Source organism: Chrysochloris asiatica, unplaced genomic scaffold, assembly GCF_000296735.1.
Source record: "Chrysochloris asiatica unplaced genomic scaffold, ChrAsi1.0 scaffold00178, whole genome shotgun sequence".
In the NCBI taxonomy this organism is placed as follows: domain Eukaryota; kingdom Metazoa; phylum Chordata; class Mammalia; order Afrosoricida; family Chrysochloridae; genus Chrysochloris; species Chrysochloris asiatica.
Genome location: NW_006408696.1, coordinates 3,762,498 through 3,785,253, shown reverse-complemented (window position 1 = coordinate 3,785,253; position 22,756 = coordinate 3,762,498). Strand labels below are relative to the sequence as shown.

Genomic DNA, 22,756 nt, shown 5'->3' with positions numbered 1-22,756 from the left:
TTCACTCATAATGTCATCCCGACTCCTAGACCCATAAATGTACCTATTACGGTGCTGTCAGTAAGCTCTGGTGGTTCTGTGCTGTGTTTGAGGAGAACTAATAGACTCCTCCACACTGCCTGTTTGGATGATTAAGGATTCTTGCTTTGATTTGTAGTTCACTATTGATGCTTTGTGATTTTTTTTTTTTTTTAAATTAAAACTGCAGAAAAATATTTAAATCCCCCCCCCCCAAGAATAAAAATAATATTCACTGAAGAAAATCTGGAAAGCTCAGAAATATAAAAGAATCAGAAACACCAACCCAATCCTGTGGCTCAATGCCAGCCAGCTTTCAGTTTGATGGGGGTCCTTTCTTCACCCCCTTTTGATGTTTTTTGGTGCCTTTTTGTTTTTACAAATCATAGTTGAGATCCTGCTGTGTTATCTCCTTAACTCTAGGCATGGCAGGTGGCCTGCAGGCTGGCTCTCTCTGCTTATGCTCCGATAGCACCGAGGTTTTCTTTCCCCAGTGAGTAGACAGTGTCTTTCTGGCACGCAGGTGTGGAAAAGTCTGGGATTTGAGTTGGGGACTAAAGATCCTTATGGGTGACTTAGTTTTCTTTAATCGGCTTATCTCCCTTTTCTTTAAATTTTGCTCTGGAAAATAAACCCTGACATATAGAAATGGGTGAACTTATTTTGCATACATGTTACATTTATCAGTTTTAAGAACTCTTTAAAATCGAGCTTGTGATACAGGAGAGGAACAGTCTGTTTGCTAATCCATTCAAATGTTGTCTTACAGTGCTGAAACCATGTCTATACTTCAGGATGCTCCTGCCTCTTGTCTGCCTTTGTTCAAATTTATAGATATCTATGAAAAAAAGTAAGTTCTGCTTATTTCTATATCCATCCCATTGGTTCTAAAGGAACTTCCAGCCTGGTAGACAGAATAAGGCAAACATAGTTGGGTGTTTGGATTTAAATTTCTATTTTGAGATACCTTTTAAAAACTTATTTCAGTTTTAGAAAAGAGAATTTTAGTTCCCAACGCTGGCTGTACTTCTGTTTTTTCCAATTAACTGACGAGTTTTCCAATTTGTTGAGTGAACATTTTTGAGCATCTTGTGGACTGTACGTTTGAGGGCGGTTGGGGCTGGGGCTGGCCGAATTCCATATCTGCATTGCCTGTCAGAGTGTCTGACATGTAGTAGGTGCTCCGCAAGCGCTGGTGGAATGCAAGACGAAGGCACTGTGGAGAATGCAAAGCTAGGCAAGACCTGCCCTCACCTGGAGGAGCTTCTTGTTTACAAGAGACGAGGAGATGTTCACAAAGTATAATATAAAATGAAGACAGCTCTCATTAAGGGAGAGAAAATGCTGGATACAGAGGAGTGAGAGAACAAGAAATGTGACAACTATGAGAAGACTTCAAAACATTCGTGAAAAACTGGAACTGAAAGATAAGAGAACTTCTCACAAACGTTTAGAAGCTGCCTCATGTTCTAGGGAACCACTGAGGTATTTGAGGAGAAAGATATGACTAGAGCCACGCTTTCTGAAGACCCTTCTGAAACAGTAGTGTCTCAGGTGGAGTGAACAGGAGAGGAAAGGGAGCGTTGTGGCCCCAGTCCAAGTTCTCAAGGTGCTGTTGGAACAGAAAGAGCAAGATACAAGTTTCTAGTGAAACAGGACTTGGTAACTAGTCTCATGTGCTGGACAAGGTCAAAAAGTGGTGTCAATTTGACTCCCAGTTTTTGCCCTGGACGCTGACTGGGAGGATGGTGTGCAGTTAAACAGAAATTGGGAAGTGCAGAAAGAAAGCCTGTTCATGAGGTACAGGGAGGCTTCAATCTTGGTTTTGGACAGGTTAGTTTTAGGGGCCACTGGGTATCTAAGTAGAGAGTTCAGATTCACGTTGTCTTCTGCACAAGTGGATGCTCCCTCAGGAGACAAGTCAGCTCTGAAGAGATGGCAGTTACTTGCCTATAAGTGATTCTGGGAGCAGATACGATGGAAAGAGAGAGGAGAAACAAGGGCTGGTCTGGAGACAGGAAAGCAAACGAGAATCCAGAGGTGGTAAGTATGTTGTAACTAGGATGTGTGGAGAGAGCAGGTCAGGAGTGTGGGGACGAGTGGCAGCACTGAGGGACTGAGAGAAATTGTGTGAGGGCTGGGGATGAGGAGCAGTCCGCTGGTGACTGTGGAATCATTTTTCCATAGTAGTGAGACTACGTTGCTGGAAGGAAGGGTGGTGGAAGAGCAGAAGCCATTCTTGAAGGAATAACCCTTTGTTTTGTTTTTTTTACTTATGAGTTTATCTTTTTAATGATGCGTCAACTATTGAAGTTTTAGTCAAAAAAAGCAGTAAAACCAGATGATCTTTTTTAAAAAACGAAAACAAACATATGACCTTTTTTATAAGTTTTTATTGTGAATTGAGTGATAGTTTACATGGTAAAACATCAGCTTTACATTCATCCTATTGTATTTCGTTTCATTGCAATGATTCCAATCCCCTCCATGCATTATCATTCAATAGCATTTGCTTCCATTCCCTGTTTTTGTTTTTTGTTTTTTTGATTGTACACCGAAGCACTCAGGAATATATAACCATTCAAACAACCAAAGGGTTGTTTGCCTGCCCACAAGCCTGCCCCCTGGCCATCAGCACACAGCCCTTCTCCCTCCCTGAGTCCAGAGTCCCCAGCCACTCCATCTTTCCATGTCATCGTCTCTGCCTCCATCTCTGGCATTGCTGCTTCTCTGGGTAGGGCCCCACACTCCGCTCTCCTCCCTTGATGGCCCCAGGGTCCTCTGCTTCTGGACTTCAGAGTCAACCACTCCCCTCCTTTTGTTACAAAATGTCTACCTTTACATTGGCAGCATTCACAATCAGTCCTGATAGCAATTATTCACTGTTGAGCCACGAGAGTCTTATCCCCATCTCCTTTCATCAGCCCCATCTAGACAAGTTGGAAACAACTCAGAGGAGATTCTTCCTTCCCCCGCACCCTCTGAAACTAAGCTCCCTCTTGAAAGCTTGTAAGCCATTCACTTCATGCCTTTGTTGCCCCCTATCCCCCGCATTTTGGGTAGCCACTGTCTAAGTTGCCCATCCCTGTCAACCCTGTGTACAGACAGAGTAGGTGGGCATGATCCTTGGTGTAAAGATTCACTCCCTCTTTTACGATACTACATCCATAAGTATAGGTCAAGTTCATCGAAGTGTAGCAGATTATACTTGTTTTCCTCTTATTTCTTACTCTAGTCGAGTTCTGATCCTCCAGCCATTGAAGCTAGGTCGAATGGGTACTATCTGCAAGTATGGGTGTTCTTGTGCATCTCCCCTCACTTCATATTAGTTGGACGCTTCGCTCTCCACTCTAGTCCTCTGTGACTATGTCCCTGTCCATGGGCTCAGGAGTCCCCAGGTCTTGCTATACTCCTGGCCAGGTCTCAATCCTGGTTGACAGGAGTCTACTGAATGTGGTTGGACTTAGTAACCCTTTGTTTTTAAGGGAAGACATGAGGGTACAAGATGTGAGGGGTCGTGATTGGGTGATTGTGTTCCCATTAGAGAGCCATGGGAAGGAAGCATTGGACAGGCAATAGTAAGAGCAGTTGACATTTACTGAGCCCCATTGGCCTATAGGATACATACTGGACGGCTAAGTCTTGTTTTCACAGTAACCCTTTAAGGTAGGGATTATCATCACCCCAATTTACAGATAGAAGCTCAGAAAGGTTAAATAATGAAGATGACACAGGTTGAAGTTGAGTGTGAGTTGAGGTCAAAGTTGAGTGAGTATGTGAACCTAAGCCTCTCTCCAGAGCCTGTGTCTTCAAGCACCATGGCATAAAGGACAGGTCAGATGGTGGAGGAGTCCAGCCTGAGAGTAGGGCTGAGTTTTAGGCTCAGACATCAGTGAGGGCAGAAAGAAGCTGTGGAAAGGAGTATTCTCTTCCGAGGTGGGGGAGCAGTACTTGTGAGAGGTAATAAGGAGAGATTCAGAAGTAAAGGGAGGGCAGTGAAGTTGAGTAGTCACAACAGATAGCTTTGATCTTAGAAAATGTATCATTTACAGAAATGAGGGGAGAGTAGAAAGGGGGAGTATGATGGCAACAGGGTGGGCCTTGGGCAGTGGGTTAGATGAAACCCAAATGATATAATCATTGTGATGGGCAAGGAGCCAAAGATGACTCAAGAGTGCCAAGCATCATGGGTTTGACAGTGATGAGTTTGTAGTAGAACAACTCCACAGACGTTTGAATGGACAGAGGACCCATTCATAGAAGGTGATAACTTGATTGTAAGCCTATTCTTTATAGGAGAAGCATTTCTGTATAGTCAAAGAAAACCTTCTCTTTAAGTCACCATTTCCCTTTTATTCCCTGCTGTAGGTTTGGACACAAGTTGAATGTGTCAGATTTGTACAAATTAATAGACACAGTGGCTATCCGTGAACAAGGAAATGGAAGACTGGTGTGTCTCTTGCCGAGTAGTCAAGCCCGCCAGAGCCCCTTGGGGTCTTCCCAGTCACATGATGGCTCCTCAGCAAATTGCAGCCCAATTATCTTTGAAGAGTTAGAATATCATGAGCCTGTCTGCCGACAGCACTGTTCCAATAAGGAGTTCAGGTAGAGAGAATCCTTCTGCCTAAGGTAGTGGAGTATTTGTTAGAATTACTTTACAAGTGTTTAGAGGACAGGGCAACATCCACTCAATAATTTTTCTTTTCTTTTCTGCAGGGAACATGAATTTGATCCAGACTCTTACAAGATTCCTTTTGTGATTCTCTCTTTGAAGACATTTGCGCCCCAAGTTCACAGTCTTCTCCAGACACACGAGGGCACTGTGCCTTTATTGAGGTGAGCTACATATGCCATAGTTTTCCTCTATTGAGAAACTACCCTACCTACCCACATTTCCCCACAAGTGTTGTCGAACGTGCCTTTCTGGTGTTTGTAACCTATAGGCAATTGAAGTGTATCTGAAGTGGGGTCCATCCACTCAATAATAATCCAAGAAGAAACTCTGAGTTTGTGCTGGCTTCCAGGACTCTGAACATGTGTTAGGATAGTTTTTCCCCACCAAGAGGGAGGTGACTTGGAAGTGCTCTGATAGAAGCATGCACATGTGCCAGGAGGCTGGAACCCTCAGGTCCTTTCTCCTGCAAATTCCCAAATTAAAAAGAAACAAGTGTTCCTTAAAACTCCATTTAGCCATGAAGTCATACTCATCACCGTCCATGTATCCGTACCACGAGGCATGAGGGTGGGCTTACGACAGACTGTTGCTTTAATGTCGGTGAAACGTTCAAGCGGATAAATTGCCGTCTTGGAATCTCATTGCTGTATTTTTACTCTGCTCTATTGGTGGATGGAGTCCTGGTGAGGCAGTAGGATAAGGCACTGGATCACAAGGTTGGTTTGAACCAAGGTCTGTGGTTCAAACTTACCAGCTGCACTTCGGATACCCTATACAGGGTCACTATGAGTTGGAACCGACTAGATGACACTTAACAACAACATTGTAGACTGGAGAAAGATGAGGCATTTTACTCCCACAAAGATTTCCAGCCTCGGAAATTCTATACAGGGTTGCTATGACTCAGAACCAACTCAGTGGTACTTTACAACTATTGGTGGGTGTTGTAGGGTGACACTGGACTACTTACTAACTGAGGTTGACAGTTCAAGTCCACCAGTCACTCCTTGGAGAAAGATGAGGCTCTCCACTTCTATAAAGATTTACAGCCTCAGAAAACTCTACAAAGGGTTGCTATGAGGCAGAGTTGACTTGATGCCACTGGATTTGGGGGTTTTAATGGTTTTTTGTTTATTAGACAATCAGGCACTATCTGGAGGCCCAGTGAGTTAAATATTCGCTTGTTAAATACATTATCAGGGTTCGATCCCACGAGCAGTCCCATGGGAGAAAGATGAAGCAGTCTGCCACCATAGATGTGCACCCTCAGAACCCTGTGGAGCAGCAGCTTGGCTCTGTTCTACAGAGTAGCTGGCTGTGAGGCAGAACCAACCCCACGGTTGGACTGGGCAGTTGAGAATTTCCAGTACTATCAGAATGCACCAGATTGGTAAACACCATAGTGCTTGTTTCCTTGGGACCTTGATTTTAACATTGAAACCCATATCCTGGACATGGGAACAAATCATTTCTCAACGTGTACTCCTACATAAAAACGTTTGGATAAAGGCTTCTGTTAGTTGGTACTTTGCTCTTGCATGATTTTCATTAACCTGCTCCCCTCCTCTTCCCTTCAGCTTTCCAGATTGTTTTGCTGCAGAGTTTGGTGAACTAGAGCTGGTACAGGAAAACAGGGGGGGTGTTCCTTTAGAACACCTCATTGCCTGTGTTCCAGGTGTAAACATTGCCACGGCACAGAATGGGATCAAAGTAGTCACGTGGATTCACAACAAGCCCCCACCTCCAGACACAGGTAGGGGGCCCCCTCCCCTCCCCTCTACTGGGAGGCAGGGTGGAGCAGCACCAGATACCAGCTCAGATCTCCTTGTGGCATTTCTGGCTAGCATAGTGACGATCTGGGATGTGAGTGTAGCGGTTGGGAAGGAAAGCAGTGATTTGGTTTCACCTGTTTGCTCTTAATTGGCAGTCTCAGCTGGTGGGATCATACTTTTATGTCTTATGTTCTTTTGCCCCTCACATATCTAGACCCTTGGCTTCTGCGTTCTAAAAGTCCTGTGGGGAACCCCCAGCTGATCCAGTTCAGTAGGGAAGTGATTGACCTGCTGAAGAATCAGGCGTACTGCATCATACCAATTAGTAATTTCATCCCATCCTATCACCATCATTTTGCGAAGCAATGCCGAGTATCAGACTATGGCTATTCCAAGTTGATTGAATTATTAGAAGCCGTGCCTCACGTATTACAGGTAAGGAATGGTCATTTTTTTCTCTAGAGTGTCTCTTTATGGCTTTATCGCTGCCCTAATGCCTAAAAGCATCAATTCAGTGCTAAATATCATGTAAACATTTTCTGGAAAGTGCAGAAAATTTTCAGAATGCTGTAAGCTTCCAACTATTTTTCTGTAATCTCTATAGACTGATGTTTCTCTTAGCCGAATTTTTCACTATCACAAGGTAACGTCATGAACGTCTGTACTCTTGTATACTGGTGCATATGTGAAGGGTCATGTTGTGGTGCTGTAGAATAAGCACTGGACTGATAACTGCAAAGTTGGTGGTTCAAACCCACTAACCGCTCTTTGCGACACCCTACACAGAGTTGCAATGAGTCAGAACTGACTCATTGGTACTTAACAGTAATAGCATGTGAGAATCAAGGTCTTAGCTTTACTCCAAAGTGAGCTGGGAGACTAGTTACCGGGCTAGACTTTAGCGTTGATTCTTAGGAAGTCTGTCTGTTAACGTGATGATGTGTTTCATTGCTGAACCTATGACTGTTTGAGAAAAGATATGCAGTGAAGACAAGGGCCTTGGCTCTCAGGTAGTTGTCCATTTTGACCTACATTTTATTGATGCAGTGGTACAGTGGGTTATTTTTTTGGCTGCTAGCCACAGGGTAAGCAGCTCAAACCCACCAGCTGCCTCACAGGAGAAAGATGGGGCTGTGGTCTCCTGTAAAGACTCGCAGCCTCAGAAACCCAGAGGAGCGGTTCTGCTCTGTCACTGGGAATTGGAATCAACTCAGTGGCAGTGGGTCCTTGTATGTTTTTTTAAAAATATGTGTCTCAAATTGCAGGTAGCATGCAGAGAGGGAGTTGTTGTCTGAGGGCTGTACCCAGAGAGGGAGAAAACCGTCAAGAAGAAAGTCAGGCTCTAACTACAGGTCTTACAAGTTTAAATGATCAGAGTGTTTGATTTGCAGATTCTTGGCATGGGCTCCAAACGTTTGCTGACCCTTACCCACAGGGCCCAGGTGAAGCGCTTTACTCAGGATTTACTGAAACTTCTCAAGTCCCAAGCCAGCAAACAGGTCATTGTAAGAGAGTTCTCACAGGCTTATCATTGGTGAGTTGATAAGGAAAACAAAAGCCCCTATTTTATAGCACTATTTTTCTTCCCTTCAAATGTTAAACAATTATTTAACGTCTCTATTTCACTTTCTTTTGGAAAACCTACAAGTTACGTTAGCCAAGTGCTACCACTGATTCTCTGTCCATGTCCGTTTGTGAACCCAGGTGTTTCTCAAAGGACTGGGATGTCACTGAGTACGGTGTATGTGAGTTGATTGATATCGTATCAGAGCTTCCAGACACAACCATCTGCTTGTCTCAGCAAGATAATGAAATGGTGATTTGTATCCCCAAAAAAGGTATGTGGACTTCAGTGTGCCTGAAGACTTCAGTCTCTCAGTTGTTGTCTTAAAATGAATTCCAAAAAAAGGGCATACTCCCCTGCCATTTCTCATTGGATCCCGAAAGATTCTGTGGGAAGCATAATTTGTTAACTACTGCTCTACTATATGGACTCTGGTGTGTGTAGGCTCAGCACTGGACTGATCAGAAGTTCAAACCCACCAGCTGTTCCTTGGAAACCCTGTACAGGTTTCTAAGAGTAGGAATCGACTTCACTGCACCTAAAACAGCAGCAGCTCTCCTATGCTGTGGGTCCTGGGTTAATCAAGTAGGCGAAGCCCTTAGTCAAGAAGAAAAGCATGCTTGTGTTTTAGGGTTCATCTGAAAGAAAACAGGCCTCAACCAGCGCTTTGTGAAATGCTCACTTGGGCCCATCGGTGGTTATTTAAGTCGTAGGCACCCTTGAGAAGGAAAGAAAACTCAAATGAATATTTGTTTACCTTTCTAGTTTTAGTAATTCCATTTGTGGTCTGAGAGATAGAATAGAGAAAAATAAAGCCTACTGCCTTGTTCCGCCAGTACTGATCATGATTGTGAAACCGCGCTCCTTCAGGGAGATGCTGTCCTGAGGCTCTGCTGCCCATCAGCCCAGATGAACGTTGTCAATCCTTTCTCAGTTCTGTTCAAGTGGAAACAGAAAATCTAAGTTTAAGCTTTCTCTTCCTTATGTTTGTGTTATAGTTTTGATACATAATACTTGTATGCTCAGTGAGTTTTAACTAAAGATGACTTGACTCAATAAAAAGCATGTGAGTATTCATAAGTGTGATATTGCAGAAATCATTACTGTCTTATGTAGTCACGTTTGTAAACACACACACGTGCACATACAGTGCGCCCTGTAAGTGCTGAAACTCGGCGGATCTTGCTAAGTTTTCCGTCTTTAACAGAGTACAGCCACTTTTTTGTTGCTCGTTTTTAGTGGAAAAGATTTGAGTTTTTGTTCTCTTGGTAAGTTTCTGCCTTACTCAGGTTCCTGCTTTCTCAGGTTTTACTATGTATTGTTGTTGTTGTTAAGTGCCATCGAGTCGGGTCCGACCCATAGCGACCCTGTACAAGGTTTCCGAGGGTGTAAATCTTTACGGGAGTAGAAAGCCTCATCTTTCTCCCACGGAGCGGCTGGTAGTTTCGAACCGCTGACCTTAAGGTTCGCAGCCCGATTCGTAACCACTACGCTACCAGAGCTCCTTTTACTATGTATACATACACTCAAATTTTAGGAGTGAGGGAGCAGGTGTTTACATATATGGGGGCTTTCAAGAAGATTGTGGACAAGTTACATGATCCTTAAGTTACAGTTTTCCATGAACTTGATGCCCCCTCGTGTTATGTATTTCATAGTACACCGTGTAGTATCATGGCTTCCTGGTCTTCTACCTTGAATATGCGTGAGAACCAAAGAAAGAAGAGTTACACAAGGGAGCTTTTCAAAGTTTGTGGGAAAATGAAGTTAAAAGATAATGGAATTTGTCTGTGTGCTTTTTGAAGCCCCCTCATATGTTTTAGATTGTGTGTTTAGAAAACAGAAAGCTGATTTTGTTCATAAACTGTGACTAAAACTCAGTATATGGTGGATGTTAAACACAAATGTAGAAAGAGATGGTGATTTATGCTTGTGTTTTAAAGAACGTACCCAGGATGAAATTGAAAGGACAAAGCAGTTCTCCAAAGATGTTATTGATTTGCTTCGTCACCAACCCCATTTCCGGATGCCTTTTAACAAATTTATTCCCTGTTACCATCACCACTTTGGCCGGCAGTGCAAACTTTCATACTATGGGTTTACCAAACTACTTGAACTTTTTGAAGCCATACCTGATATTTTACAAGTAAGTGAGTTAAGACATTGTAATTCTGTAAGTATTTTTCTGAACACCGCAGTAGGGGAATTGTTTTCACTTTCAAGACCTTTTTTCCTAGGGAGTTATGAAAGAGAATGAAAATCTTGAAGTATTCTGATTAGAGAAGCCATGTTATTGGCTCATCACTATTTTTAGGTAAATGTGTCTTTTTCCTTAAAGAAAAACAAAACTTAACTCTTCTAATTTGGTTTTGGGTGATTATGGTGTTTTTTTTAAAGTTAGATTGCTTAAGTTTTCAAATCCCTTGTGTTGTTGATGGTGATATCAATGCTAATGCTAAACTATTGCACTTTTGCTAAGTGGAGCCATGTTTCTGTTGTGGACTGTGGTAGTGTAGTATCTTTGAGTCTTTAAAGAGCCGTTGGTTGAATTCCATTTGTGGACATTTTCATGCCGTTTGAGTCCATGAACAGTAGTCACTTAGTTAACCACCCTTTCCTCCTCCCTGTGTCTTCTCCAAGGTACTGGAATGTGGGGAAGAAAAAATCCTTACTTTGACAGAGGTCGAAAGGTTCAAAGCTCTAGCTGCCCAGTTTGTTAAACTCCTTCGGTCCCAAAAAGACAACTGCCTTATGATGACAGATATACTCACAGAATATGCTAAGACTTTTGGCTACACTTTTCGCCTCCAAGACTATGATGTCAGTTCAATTTCGGCTTTAACGCAGAAGCTCTGCCATGTTGTCAAGGTAAAAAGAGTTTTTTGTGTTTGTTTGTTTTGGTTTATTTTGTTTTTCCATGCTATGCTATAGTGGGTTACATGTTGGGCTGCTAGCCACCAGGTCAACAGTTTGAATCTACCAGTCACCCCATGGGAAACAGATGAGACTTTCTATTCCCATAAAGATTTATAGCCTCAGAAACGCCTACACAGGGCTGCTGTGATCCAGAGCCGATTTGACAGCCCATCACCACCATCACCACCACCATAGAGTCTCTACTCCTTGTATCAGGCTGCGAACTGCAAGGTCAGCAGTTCAAAACTACCAGCTGTTCATCGGAAGAAAGGTGAGGCTTACTGATCCCGTAAAGATTTAGAGCCTCAGAAACCCTGTTACAGGGTCACTATGAGTCAGAACCGACTCCACGGCACATACCCACCACCACCACTGCCCTTGGTTGCTTCACAACTTGCCTAGCGTGCCATTATTAACAACAGGTAAGGGAGCCTGACTTAAGAAGGTTGGCATTTGCGAGTTTGGGTCTTGCTTTTGTGTGTTTGTTAGCAACCTTGCCACAGTGAGCTTATTTTGAACAGCTGAGGCCACTCCTTCTATGTGCTGCTTCACTCTCAGCACTGCTGGCCTGCAGCTGCAGCTTTTGTCTTGCTCCCTGAATTGGGGGGTGGGGAGTCTGACTGACTGAAGGTGTAGATTGAGAGCGCACTGGGCCTCATGCTGAGCAAGCTGTAGTAGAGAGGGGAGCCTCCTCCCTTTCCCCCTCACGGACTGAAGAGCTGGACAAGTTTGAGCTCCCCTCCAGCCACCTCTATAGGACCAGGACATGTCACCACAACAAGCAAGAGCTGGCAGGCACACATCAAGTGGTGGCACCCTGTCATGTCTGGAGGCCACCTGGTTATATCCTGGTCATAGGAGGAGACGCTGTCACCAGAGACAGAAGGCACTGCCAGACATAAGGAGGGGCAGGAGAGTGTCCCAGAAACCAGGGAGGGAAGCTGGTCAGCATTGTGGCATGCGCTGAGAGGGCTTGTGAGATACACAGACCAGCTTGACCTTTGACTTATCCTAGTGGAGACAATTGGCCAGACATGGATGAGTGAGGCTAAATGACCAAGAAGTTAGTGGCTGTTCTCCAGAACCTTCCAGGGAACTAGTAATGCCCAGAACTCACTGCTGTCTGCACTAGTTCTCTGAGCAGCAATTTTAAACATTTCCCTGGTGGCTTTAATGTTAAAGCCAGGGTTGAGAATCAAGAAATATCACTAAGTAGCATCAAAGGAGCAGGATTTTGATTTTGTTTCTTAGAAGACTAGAGTAGTAGTGATGGTTTAGGCAGCTAAGGGAGACTCACATTCCCTTGGACTTGTGTCTGTTGGTTGATGAAGCCCCACCTCTGAGGAAGTAACCCATAGTCTGAATCTTCACAAATTATACCCTGATGAGTAGAAGGTGGGGGAAGGAAGAGGAGAGCAAGTAGTGTGGGAATCTACCTCCACGACAGTTCCGTCTCAGCTCTGGGTGGAATTCAGAACCAGATAAAGATGCCGTGGACTTACGTAAGCTCCTCAGGCACTGCCCATCTTTGTCCTCCAGTAAGCATCCAGTTAGTGGTTATCTAGGCCCTCCCTGGGGTTCTCGAGACCTTTGGTCCCAGCAGGCTGAGTAGAGACACCAACATGACTTTGCAGTGGCTGAGCCACATGTGTACTGAAGCTCTACCTGCTGAGTGCCAGAAAAGACTCAAATCCAGACCGTGTCTGCCTCTCGGGCTCTGGGTGACTGCTCTGTTCACCGTAGTCACTAGATGCCTGTTTCTTCACATGCTGTTGGGTTTACCCGCCCCCTCACTAAAAAAACAACACCAACTATTTTGTAAGATTTCATTCTCAGTGCACTTAATCATGTAAATCCCCCAAGTCTCGTGGAGAATCTGATAATCGAGGAGTAAACATGTAGTCAGAGTTTAAAATCCCAATTTTTGGCCAGTACTGGTGAACTAGAAAAATAGAGCTTGCTTGTAGTCCAAGGAGGCCTTCAACACCATCACTTCAGCTTGGACTTTGGGCAAAGTGGGTCTACTGAGGAGCGGTATGGAAGGTGCCCACCTACAGCACACCCCCCACTCCCTTCAACACAGCAGCCCTGAAGTTCTGCGTTGAGCTTAGGCCAGTGGTGATCAACTGTCTGGTCTGTCTCCTTCCTTTAGTGGGATAGAGGAAAGAAGAAGAAATAAAGAGAATGATAGCCACAGCTCTCACCGCTAACTGCCCCAACCAAGAAGAGGGATGTGTTGATGGAAGTTTCTGGGCTGAGAAGGGAAGAACAATTTCTGCTTCAGTCTTACCTGAAGTATTGGCCTGATGTCCCAAAGAGGCTAAAAACCAGCCCACTCACTCTACTTTGGTTTCAGAGATTTCCCCTTTATTGGCCTCATTAAACGAAATGGAAATAACTGAGCTGGGTATGACTAGGCTATTTCTCTTGAGTTCTGAAAAGTTTATTCTTATCTTCCCCAGGTTGCTGATATGGAATCTGGCAAACAGATTCAACTCATCAACCGAAAGTCTCTACGGTCTCTCACTGCCCAATTGCTGGTATTGTTGATGTCTTGGGAAGGAACGACCTTTATTTCTGTTGATGAGCTCAAGCGACATTACGAACTCACCCACAGTACACCTCTCAACTCGTGTGAATACGGATTTATGACCTTGACAGACCTTCTGAAGAGTCTGCCGTACTTAGTTGAGGTATGCGTTCAGGTGGTTCTCTAACCCCTTAATGGAGACCACTGATTTGGCTGTCTCTAAAATTTAAGTGTGTGAAGCTAGAAGGCGCCTAGAGATCATTGAAGCCAGCTGACCATTTTAAAGATGGATAAGATGAGGCCTAGGGAGGTGAAGGAACCCGCCCAGATGAGTGACAAAACCATGGCTGAAGCTCTGCTCTCGGATATACTGGGTTGCTCTTTGTCCTGCACCAGGGTGGACTTACTGTTCTTAGGTGCCATCCTGTCGGTACTGACTCAGAGCGAGCGACCCTGTGCACAACAGAATGAAACACTGCCTGATCCTGGGCCAACCTCACAATTGTTGCCACACTTGAGCCCACTGATGGTGCCACATTGCCAATCCATCTAGCTGGGGGTCTTCCTCTTTTTCTCTGACCCTCCACCTTACCAACCATGATATCCTTCTCCAGCAACTGGTCCCTCCTGACAATACGTCTGAACTATGAGAGACGAAGTTTGGTCGTTCTGGGCTCCAAGGAGCACTCTGGCTGCACTTCTTCCAACACAGATCTGTTGGTTCTTTTGGCAGCTCATGGTATTTTTAATATTCTCCTCCAACATCTTAACTCAAATGCATCAATTCTTGTACAGCTTTCCTTATTCACTGTCCAGCTTTCACATCCATATGAGGTTATTGAAAATACCATGGCTTGGGTCAGGAGCACCTTAGTCCTCAAGCTGACATCTTTGGTCTTCAACACTTTAAAGAGGTCTGTGCAGCAGATTTACAGCAGATTTGATTTCTTGACTGCTACTTCCATGAATATTGATGGTTGATCCAAGAAGAAGTCCTTGACAACTTCAGTCTTTTTTCTGTTGATAAGAATGTTGTTTATTTGTCCAGTGGTGAGGATTTTTGTTTTCTTTACATTGCGTTGCAATCCATACTGAAGACTGTGGTCTTTTATCTTCATCAGTAAGTATTTTAAGTCCTCTTCACTTTCAGCAAGCAAGGGTATATCATCTGCATGGTGCAGGTTGTTAATGAGTCTTCCTCTAATCCTGATGCCATGTTTTTGTTCATGTAAGCTAGTTTTTTAGATTATTTGCTCAGCATACAGGTTGAATATGTGTGGTGAAAGAATACAAACCCGTCGCACAACTTTCCTAAGTTTAAACCATTCAGTATTCCCATGTTCTGTTCGGATAACTGCCTCTTAGTCCATGTACAGATTCCTCATGAGCACAATTAAGTGTTCAGGAATACTCATACTTCACAATGTCCATAGCGTGTCATGATCCACACAATCGAAAGCCTTTGCGTAGTCAATAAAGCACAGGTAAACATCTCTCTGGTCATCTGTGCTGTCAGCCTTGGACTGAAGGAAGAAGTCCAAGGTGCATTGAAGTTGTTGGCAAAGAACAAGGCACCAGGAATTGATGGAATAAAAATTGAAATCTTTCAAGAAAGTGAGGCGGCACTGGAGGCACTCATTTATGCCAAGAAATTTTGCAGACAACTATCTGGCCAACTGATTGATTGGAAGAGATCCGTATTCGTGCCCATTCCAAAGAGAGGTGAACCAGTAGAATGTGGAGATTAATAGACAATGTCTTTGGTATTCCACGCGAGTAAAATTTTACTAAGAGTAATACAGAAACGGCTGCAAGCATACATTGACAGAGAACCTCCAGAGGTCAAAGCTGGATTCAGAAGAGAGTGTGGAATGAGGGATATCATTGCTGACGTCCTATGGCTCTTGGCTGAAAGCAGAGAATACCAGGGTGTGGACTTGGCTGTTGTTATATGTTACGAATGAGACGGCTTCTATGGCAGGGTATTGTTATTACCCTGCTGCTTTGGTTGGACCACTTACAGTGGGAAACCAGTTTGGGAGATGAGGGCTGATGGCTTCTGTGGACTCTCACTTGGAACAGAAAATCACCCACAGTTTCTTATCATGCTTTTTTTTCTTTTGAACTAGGTTTTCACTAATGATAAGACAGAGGAATGTGTGAAGCTTACAAATCTTTATTTGTTTGCAAAGAACGTGCGGTCTCTACTTCATACTTACCACTACCAGCAGATTTTCTTTCATGAGTTTCCCACGGCCTATATCAAGTATGTCGGAGAAGAACTGCAGCCCAAGTCCTATGGCTTCAGTAATGTGGAGGAGCTCTTGGGAGCAATCCCTCAGGTGGGTGTTTCTGTGTGCTACTAGGGGAGCATCTTCCTGAAGAGCCCCCGGCCCAGTCAACCAGAGGAGTACATGGAATAATATCAATTAAATGAGCAGTCCTGAAGTGGCAGGCTTTGGTCTGGTATTTCAGAACCTATTGTTGGCATAAAGCAAATGATTTTCACTTTTCTCCTTCCTTCTGATAACCTTTGTGAAACTCTTCTGTGCCATGTGATGAAATCACAGGCTCTGCTGTTAGAAAGAGGCTAGGGAGCAGTGAGTGCAGCTACAGTGGGCAGCAAGGAGCCTTCTGTGCTCAGTGGGCTGATGTTGGCCAGGACATGGGCAGTCCCCGAGCGGTCAGGGAGGTGTCCAGATGGGGAGAGGGTTGCATTGAGGAGGCAGGTCTAGTGTCTGGACATTAGCAACCAGGCGGGAGCCCACATGTGCAGGTGGCAAGAACAGGAAGACCACGCCGCCTGCTGCTGTCCACAGGGAGAACACAGGTAGGTCCCCGTCATTGCAGTCCAACGAGAGTTATGAAGGAATGAAGACAGAGCGAAAAGAGTAGTTGAAGGAAGTAGTGGGGACCCACGTGGAGCTGAGATCTGTGGGATGGATGAGTTACCTGTCAGGAGAGCTGGGAGCCAGGGCCTGTGCTGCCATCCGACTTGGCTGAGGAGACAGTGGAGGATGGCCTTACCATCATGATAATGGGTTGAGCATAGGAGCCGAGGAGGTGGGTTGGCATCTCTTCATTGTCTCCGTTTAGTGTGTAGAAAAACTGGCAGAGCCCTTACCTGAGACCTATGTCATGTTGGGAGATGGCCTTTTGAGTCAGAAAAAAATCGTTTTCAACTGGAGTCTCCTGGTTTTGAGCCAGCACAGCTTTTTTTAAAGGGCATGTTTCTGTCATTTTCTGTTCCTTTTTCTCAGCATTAGTTCTAAATTCTAGTATGCTTGAAGGCGGTCACTTGCTTCCTGAATCTTAAGGACCTTTTGTGTTTCGTAACTAGTTGTTGTCTTGTGTGCAGGTGGTCTGGATCAAAGGACATGGTCACAAGAGAATTGTAGTGTTAAAAAATGACATGAAAAGTAAGTACACACCCATCCCCACCCCTCTTAAAGCCATGCTTCTCACTGCTGATTCTGACAGTGTGCTCTGTCCTCCAGGTCGTTTGAGTTCCCTTGGGCTTTCCCCTGCCAACCAGGAGCGCCACCTCTTGGAGAATGAGTGTGCCCTGGAGGTGCCCGAGTCTCTCTCAGCCTCGGAACTCAGCCTTGCATTGGGCAACAGTGGTAAGAGAAGAGAAGTAAATAAAGCAAAGCTTACGGAATCTTAGGGGAAATGGCTTGGAGAACAGGGTTGTGGGAAGGGGCATGTGACAGCAATGATCATTTTCATTAATTCAAGTGAAGTGTTCATACATTTTCCAAACACTTTTATGTTGTTGTTGTTGGTGGCGGTAGCGGTGTGCCTTTGAGTAGATGCTGATTCATAGCAACCCTATACAGGGTTTCTGAGGCTGTAAATCATTACTGGAGCAAAAAGCCTCATCTTTCTCCTGCGGAGCAACTGATGGGCTCCAATTGCTGACCTGATGGTTAGTAATGAAGAAATTACATGTGATAGCATTTCATGGCCATGTGGTTCGTAGCAGAAGAAATTACATGTGATAGCTACGTGAAAAAAAAATGTCATGGCCATCTAGTAAAAACCCTTAACAGATGTTGGCCCTCCAATCGTGGACCTACGTCAGCTTGCCTTGGGACATCCCTGGGAAAGGCCTGAGACATATATAAACATAGGTCTAAAAGCGTTGCTACCTGTCCCGAAAGGAATTGTGTTCTGAAATAAGTGAACGACAAGACTTTTGTTTAGGGTGATTAGATAAATAAAGTTTACATATACAGCTGTGCTAAGTATATAAATTAGAACTTATTTTTCCAAGGGAAAAAAAGTATTGCTACCAAATTTTAGAAACTTTTATTGAACAGAAATACCAAAATGTGAAGCTGTGTTTGTTGGCATCCCCTCATCTAGATCTATACGCTACTGAAGGCACGGTTTCCATCTTTCACCCTTCCCTGAGGAATTCTGTGCCCTTCTCCTGACACCACAACAAAATGGTAGTTTGAGCAGTCCTGAGGGACTCAAATCGTGTTCCTTTGCAATGTTCATTGAGTTTGGGGAACAAAAAGAAGCATGAAAGGGACAAGGTTTCCGATAGCAATTCTCCTAGGACAGCCCATGTTACCCTTAAAGAATGAGCCAGAAGCATTGTTGTGGTAGAAACTCCCTGGCCTTTCTCTCGGTAAATGCAGTTTTCCATCTCCGTAATACTTCTTCCTAAGAAGACCTTGTGATCATCCTGTGTCCTTCCAGAAAAATCTCTCAAGATGGCCCCTTAGGGATCCCAGAGAACAGTCACCATAACCTGAGCTGACCCCGCGGATCACCCCGCAAGCCTGCTGGTCAGCTCAGGTTGAAATGAGTTGAGCTGGCCCAGCAGATCCTTCTGGAAGCCTCTGTTTTGATTGGGTTTTTGTTTTGAAGCACCTTAGCAAGACTAAGACAAGTAAGGCTGTTACTGAGAGAACTTGTCTGCAACCCCCACTGATGGCAGATTTAAATTAAATCAGTGTTCATATGACCTGGAACCCTAGTAGCAATACTTTTTGACTTAACTGCATAGTGGAACCTGTGAGAACTTGAATGCACCACAACCGCCTTGTTTTTTCCAGATCTTGCAAGTTTTCCACCTCTGACAGGTTGCAGTCTTGCCACTTGTATTGTTAATTTTAGTGGAAAATATTTGAACTTTCCTTCTCTGCCTTACACAGATTTTGGCTTTTGCAGGTTTTACTGTTGTTTTTGTTGTTAAGTGCAGTTCAGTTGGTTCCCACTTGTAGTGACCCCATGTACAACAGAACAAAATACTGCCCAGTCTTGCACCTTCCTCATGGCATTGCCATGTTTGAGCCCATGACTGACCCTCTGCTTTACCAAGCATGATGTCCTTCTCCAGCGACTGGTCTCTCCAGAGTACATGAGGTGAACTTTGTGTTTGCATGTATACATATGCAAGGGGGCTTCAGAGAATGGAAAAATGGAATATAAAGATAATGGAATTTTCTATGAACTTTTTGAAGCCTCCTTGTATATGTGTGTGTGTGTATATATATATATATATATGCACATACATACACACATACATATAATTTTTTTAAGTTTTACTGTGGTAAAATATGCCTAGCACTAAATTTTCCATTTTTATCACTTTCAGGCATACAATTCAATGACATTAAGCACACACCATGGCGTACACCTACTAAGTGCTGTTCCCAAAGCTTTGTCATCACTGCCCTTTAAGCACCAACTCTGTAGTCCCCTCTCTGCCGACCCTGTAATCCTCTACTTAAGATTTCTCTGCATTTGCCTATTTTGGGTAGTCTATGTAAGTTGGATCGTGCAGTATTTGTCCTTCTGAGAGACTTAATAAGTTAATGTTCCACAGAGTGGCATCGAGTCATTAAGATTTTATGTAGAGTTTTTTCTTTATTAGAGACAAATCATCTTTCTTGAATTTTACAGCTATTTTTACTCTATCAAAGAACTTAGGCGTTTATTCTCGTGTGAGCGTTTTATTGTCGTATAATTCGACAAGTGTTGATTTCTCGATTTCACTGTGCTGAGGCTCAGGTCTTCAGCCCTTTGCACATCATAAAGCATCTGTGTGAGTCATTTCCTGTAGCCCTCAGTCCTCAGTCCTCAGTCCTCACCAGAGCCTCTAGGTGAGGAACTAGCATTCCTGGAGGCTACATACTGCCCACGAGTGCACTACTACAAAGTGATGGAGCCAGGACCCACACCTTCCAGTTCTGAGCTGTGCTGTTTGGAGTCCTCTTTGCCTCTTCTGGATGCTTCTTTCCCTACTGTGGGACCCTTTTTCTCTCAGTTGGGGCCTCGCGAAGGTTCCGTTGTTTCTGAATCACAAACTGGAAAATTCTGGCTTGTGGCATCTTATTTTCCAAAGAATTACCCAAGTCTAGCTGTTAGTGTATTTTTTCCCCAAAAACCTTCAGTACTACTGACTCAATTTTTACAATTGTGGTAAAAACATACAAGGGGACTTACAAAAATTCATGGAAAAATGGAATTAAAAGATAATTTGTATTTTTTCCATGAACTTTTCAAAGCCCCCCCCTCATATATAATGAGACATTTGCCAATTCCACATTTTTTATGTAATAATTTAGGGACATTGTGTTTGTGTGCAGCCATTGCCACTGCCTGCTTCCAAATTTGTCTGTCACCATTAACAGAATCAGAGCCCCCTTTAACTAATCTCTTTGCCCATCTCTGCTAGCTACTCATGAATTTTGGTCTCTCTGCATTTGCTTATTCTAGAGATTCATATAAGTGAGAGCATGTTTGTTCTTCTATGACTAACTGATTTCACTCAGCATAACGTTTTCAAGGTCGTTGTGACGTTTTTTCACATTAAGGCTCAGGAAACCTCGGGTGTAAGCGCACAGTTGTCCGTTGTGGGAAACTGTGTTGTGCCAAGCAGAGTGTGAGCTACCTTCTGTGCCCAGGTCCCGGCCAGACGGAGCAAGAGCTGCTACACCTGAGCAGCAGCTCTCCGGTGGACCTCCTGTGTGAGCCTGTCCCTTCCTGCCTGCCATCCCCTCAGCTGAGACCAGACCCTGTCGTCCTCCAGTCTGCCGATCTCATCCAGTTTGAGGAGCACCCTCAGTGTCCTTCTGGTAGGCTATGCTGAGTCATTGTCAGATCTTTCTTTATGGTGTAAGCATCAGTGTTTGATCAGAGGATGGGGAAACTACCTTTTCAGACATAAAAAGATCTGTGCTTACTGGTCAGGACCCTCTCCCACTACCTGGGTTCCTGCAAAATTGGTGAGCATTGGGCAGGGGGATGCTGGCCATGTCTGGGGAGTATGCTCATTGCCCACCCCCCCTTGTTCTCCTGCTCTCCCCCCACCCTTTTAAAAGGTACAGTAGCTGACCCTCAGGCACACCTGTGCATATTCCCCCTGGCCTGGGTCTACAGTTGAATACCCCCAGAGGATAGTAGGGCTAGTGAGGGTGGGAACAGTGGAAGGAGGGAGGCATGTGTGACTGAGCCCCTGGTGGTGGCAGCTCAGTGATCTCTGGGAACAGAAGAAGCAGAACGCACTGCGCACCCACCTCGACTATGGTGGCTCGCATTTTGTGCTGTCCCCGGGCTCCGGGCTGATACACTGTCTTCATGTAATCCTTGTCCAGCTCTGAAGTCGGGGACTTCATCCGCTCTCCAGGCGAGCGGGCTGAGCTGTAGCTGTAGATTGAAAAGGGGAAGAAAGTGACAGAGCCAGGATTGTCTCTCTGCTGTGTCCCTGACCTCCTGCTCTGTGGCCATCCTTCCCTGGTCTCATTCTTCCCGTCTCCGCTGAAGCTTTCCAGAATCCCATAGAGAGAGCTGAAGGCTCAGTGTTCTGGAGCAGCATAGGGCTCTGTTGTTGATCTGGAGTATAGGAGGTGGGGCAGGATCCTAACTGCCTCCTGATGTCACCAGAGCTCCTGTGAAGGGTGGGTTTGCCTCGGGTTCTCTGGAACGCGTACCTAGACGTAGTGGGAGATGAACTCTGGCTTTGGACATTTCGTATAATGGAGTAACCGTGAGTGCACAGAGAGGTTGCCTCTCCCTTGGTGAATATCAGCCTGAGAAGGAGAGAAGGACCCTGGGGCTTGCTGCCTCCTGGTGGTCTCATCTCTTGGGCCTTTTGTAGTGAGAACCCCTGGCCATAACTCTGTGGAAGTCTACGTTTGAAGAGAAGTATTTCTCAAATAACAGAACTTTTGATTCAGCTAAAGAAGCTGCAATCTGTAAACACTGCAGGGAAAATAGCTCTATTAAACTTCCTGACGCCCAAGGGCCATACCGACTAGCAGTTTCCCCCACTCCCTGGCGATCAGTCCTCACAGAGAACAAATGGTTCCTCTGTAACCACAATGGGCTAGGAGATTCTTGGCACCACGGTCCCTCTGATCAGGAAGTCTTTATGACATATGTGGTCTGTGAGTGCTTAGCCACCTGACAGAGGAAATAAAAAGGCAGACAATCCACTAAGTGGGAGGCCTTTTTTAAACCATTGCCCGCTGGTTTCTAACCTAAACAGAAGATCTCTAGAACTTTGAGATCCAGGGAAGCAGGTGAACTATGCTTTATAAATACTGATGTGGCAAACTTTCAGTCACATAACTGATACTCATTGTAACCTGTGACCGGTGTGATTCTTGGGTTATTTTTGTGAAGACAAGACCTGGAGCCTGATTTGTTTGCTGTTCTGTGTTTACAGAAATTATGATTTTAAACCATGGTGAGAACTCGGAAGTTTCAGTCCCCATAAAGAACAAGAAGCTGACCTCTGACTCCCGGTCAACTTGTGTCTCAGCAGCTGCCCCCACGCCCCTGTGCTCCTCCTCAGAAGCCCCCAAGTTGCTGCTCAACAGGGACCCCGTGGAAAGCCCAGCCAAAAAGCAACCCAAAACCAGAGTAAAATTGGCCGCCAACTTCTCCTTTGCGCCCGTCACCAAGCTCTGACTCTCATGTTGCATATAGAATTAGAATGGGAAAAACACTGTCTGATTCTACACACAAAAATGGGTTCCAGAACGTGTCCTTTTCTGTCTTACTGCAGTCCCCCTGGAAGCCACATTCTTCATCTTTACGTGTATTCTTTAATGCTTTTGTTTCTTCGACATTGAACACAGCTTTGAGCTGATTTTTTTTTTTTTTTCACCCCCAATGATTTGAAAAAACTTCCAGCATTTGTTGCAGAATCTTTAATATATCATACCAAATTTTTCTGAATTATTATGAAATGCAGTGGTGTTCCACAAAAAGAAAGTAGTAAGAGCTCAGCTAGAAAGAAGTTGGGTTTACTTCCATGA

General features: G+C 44.6%; 1 protein-coding gene across 3 annotated transcripts in view; it reads left to right on the top strand.

Annotated features, from left to right (window-relative positions):
* The window catches only part of KIAA0430 (KIAA0430 ortholog), a 49,150-nt gene extending 26,744 nt beyond the window's left edge, over positions 1-22,406 (top strand). For all 3 annotated transcript variants that reach the window (XM_006871959.1, XM_006871961.1, XM_006871960.1), the window contains 15 exons: positions 788-868; positions 4,387-4,623; positions 4,735-4,854; positions 6,271-6,446; positions 6,680-6,900; positions 7,857-7,999; positions 8,170-8,303; positions 9,973-10,175; positions 10,670-10,897; positions 13,408-13,638; positions 15,605-15,817; positions 16,834-16,894; positions 16,973-17,098; positions 20,399-20,569; positions 22,162-22,406. In XM_006871959.1, coding sequence (XP_006872021.1) covers positions 788-868; positions 4,387-4,623; positions 4,735-4,854; positions 6,271-6,446; positions 6,680-6,900; positions 7,857-7,999; positions 8,170-8,303; positions 9,973-10,175; positions 10,670-10,897; positions 13,408-13,638; positions 15,605-15,817; positions 16,834-16,894; positions 16,973-17,098; positions 20,399-20,569; positions 22,162-22,406 — 2,590 coding nt within the window. The remainder of the gene's footprint in view (positions 1-787; positions 869-4,386; positions 4,624-4,734; positions 4,855-6,270; positions 6,447-6,679; positions 6,901-7,856; positions 8,000-8,169; positions 8,304-9,972; positions 10,176-10,669; positions 10,898-13,407; positions 13,639-15,604; positions 15,818-16,833; positions 16,895-16,972; positions 17,099-20,398; positions 20,570-22,161) is intronic.
* The last annotated feature ends 350 nt before the right edge of the window (positions 22,407-22,756 follow it).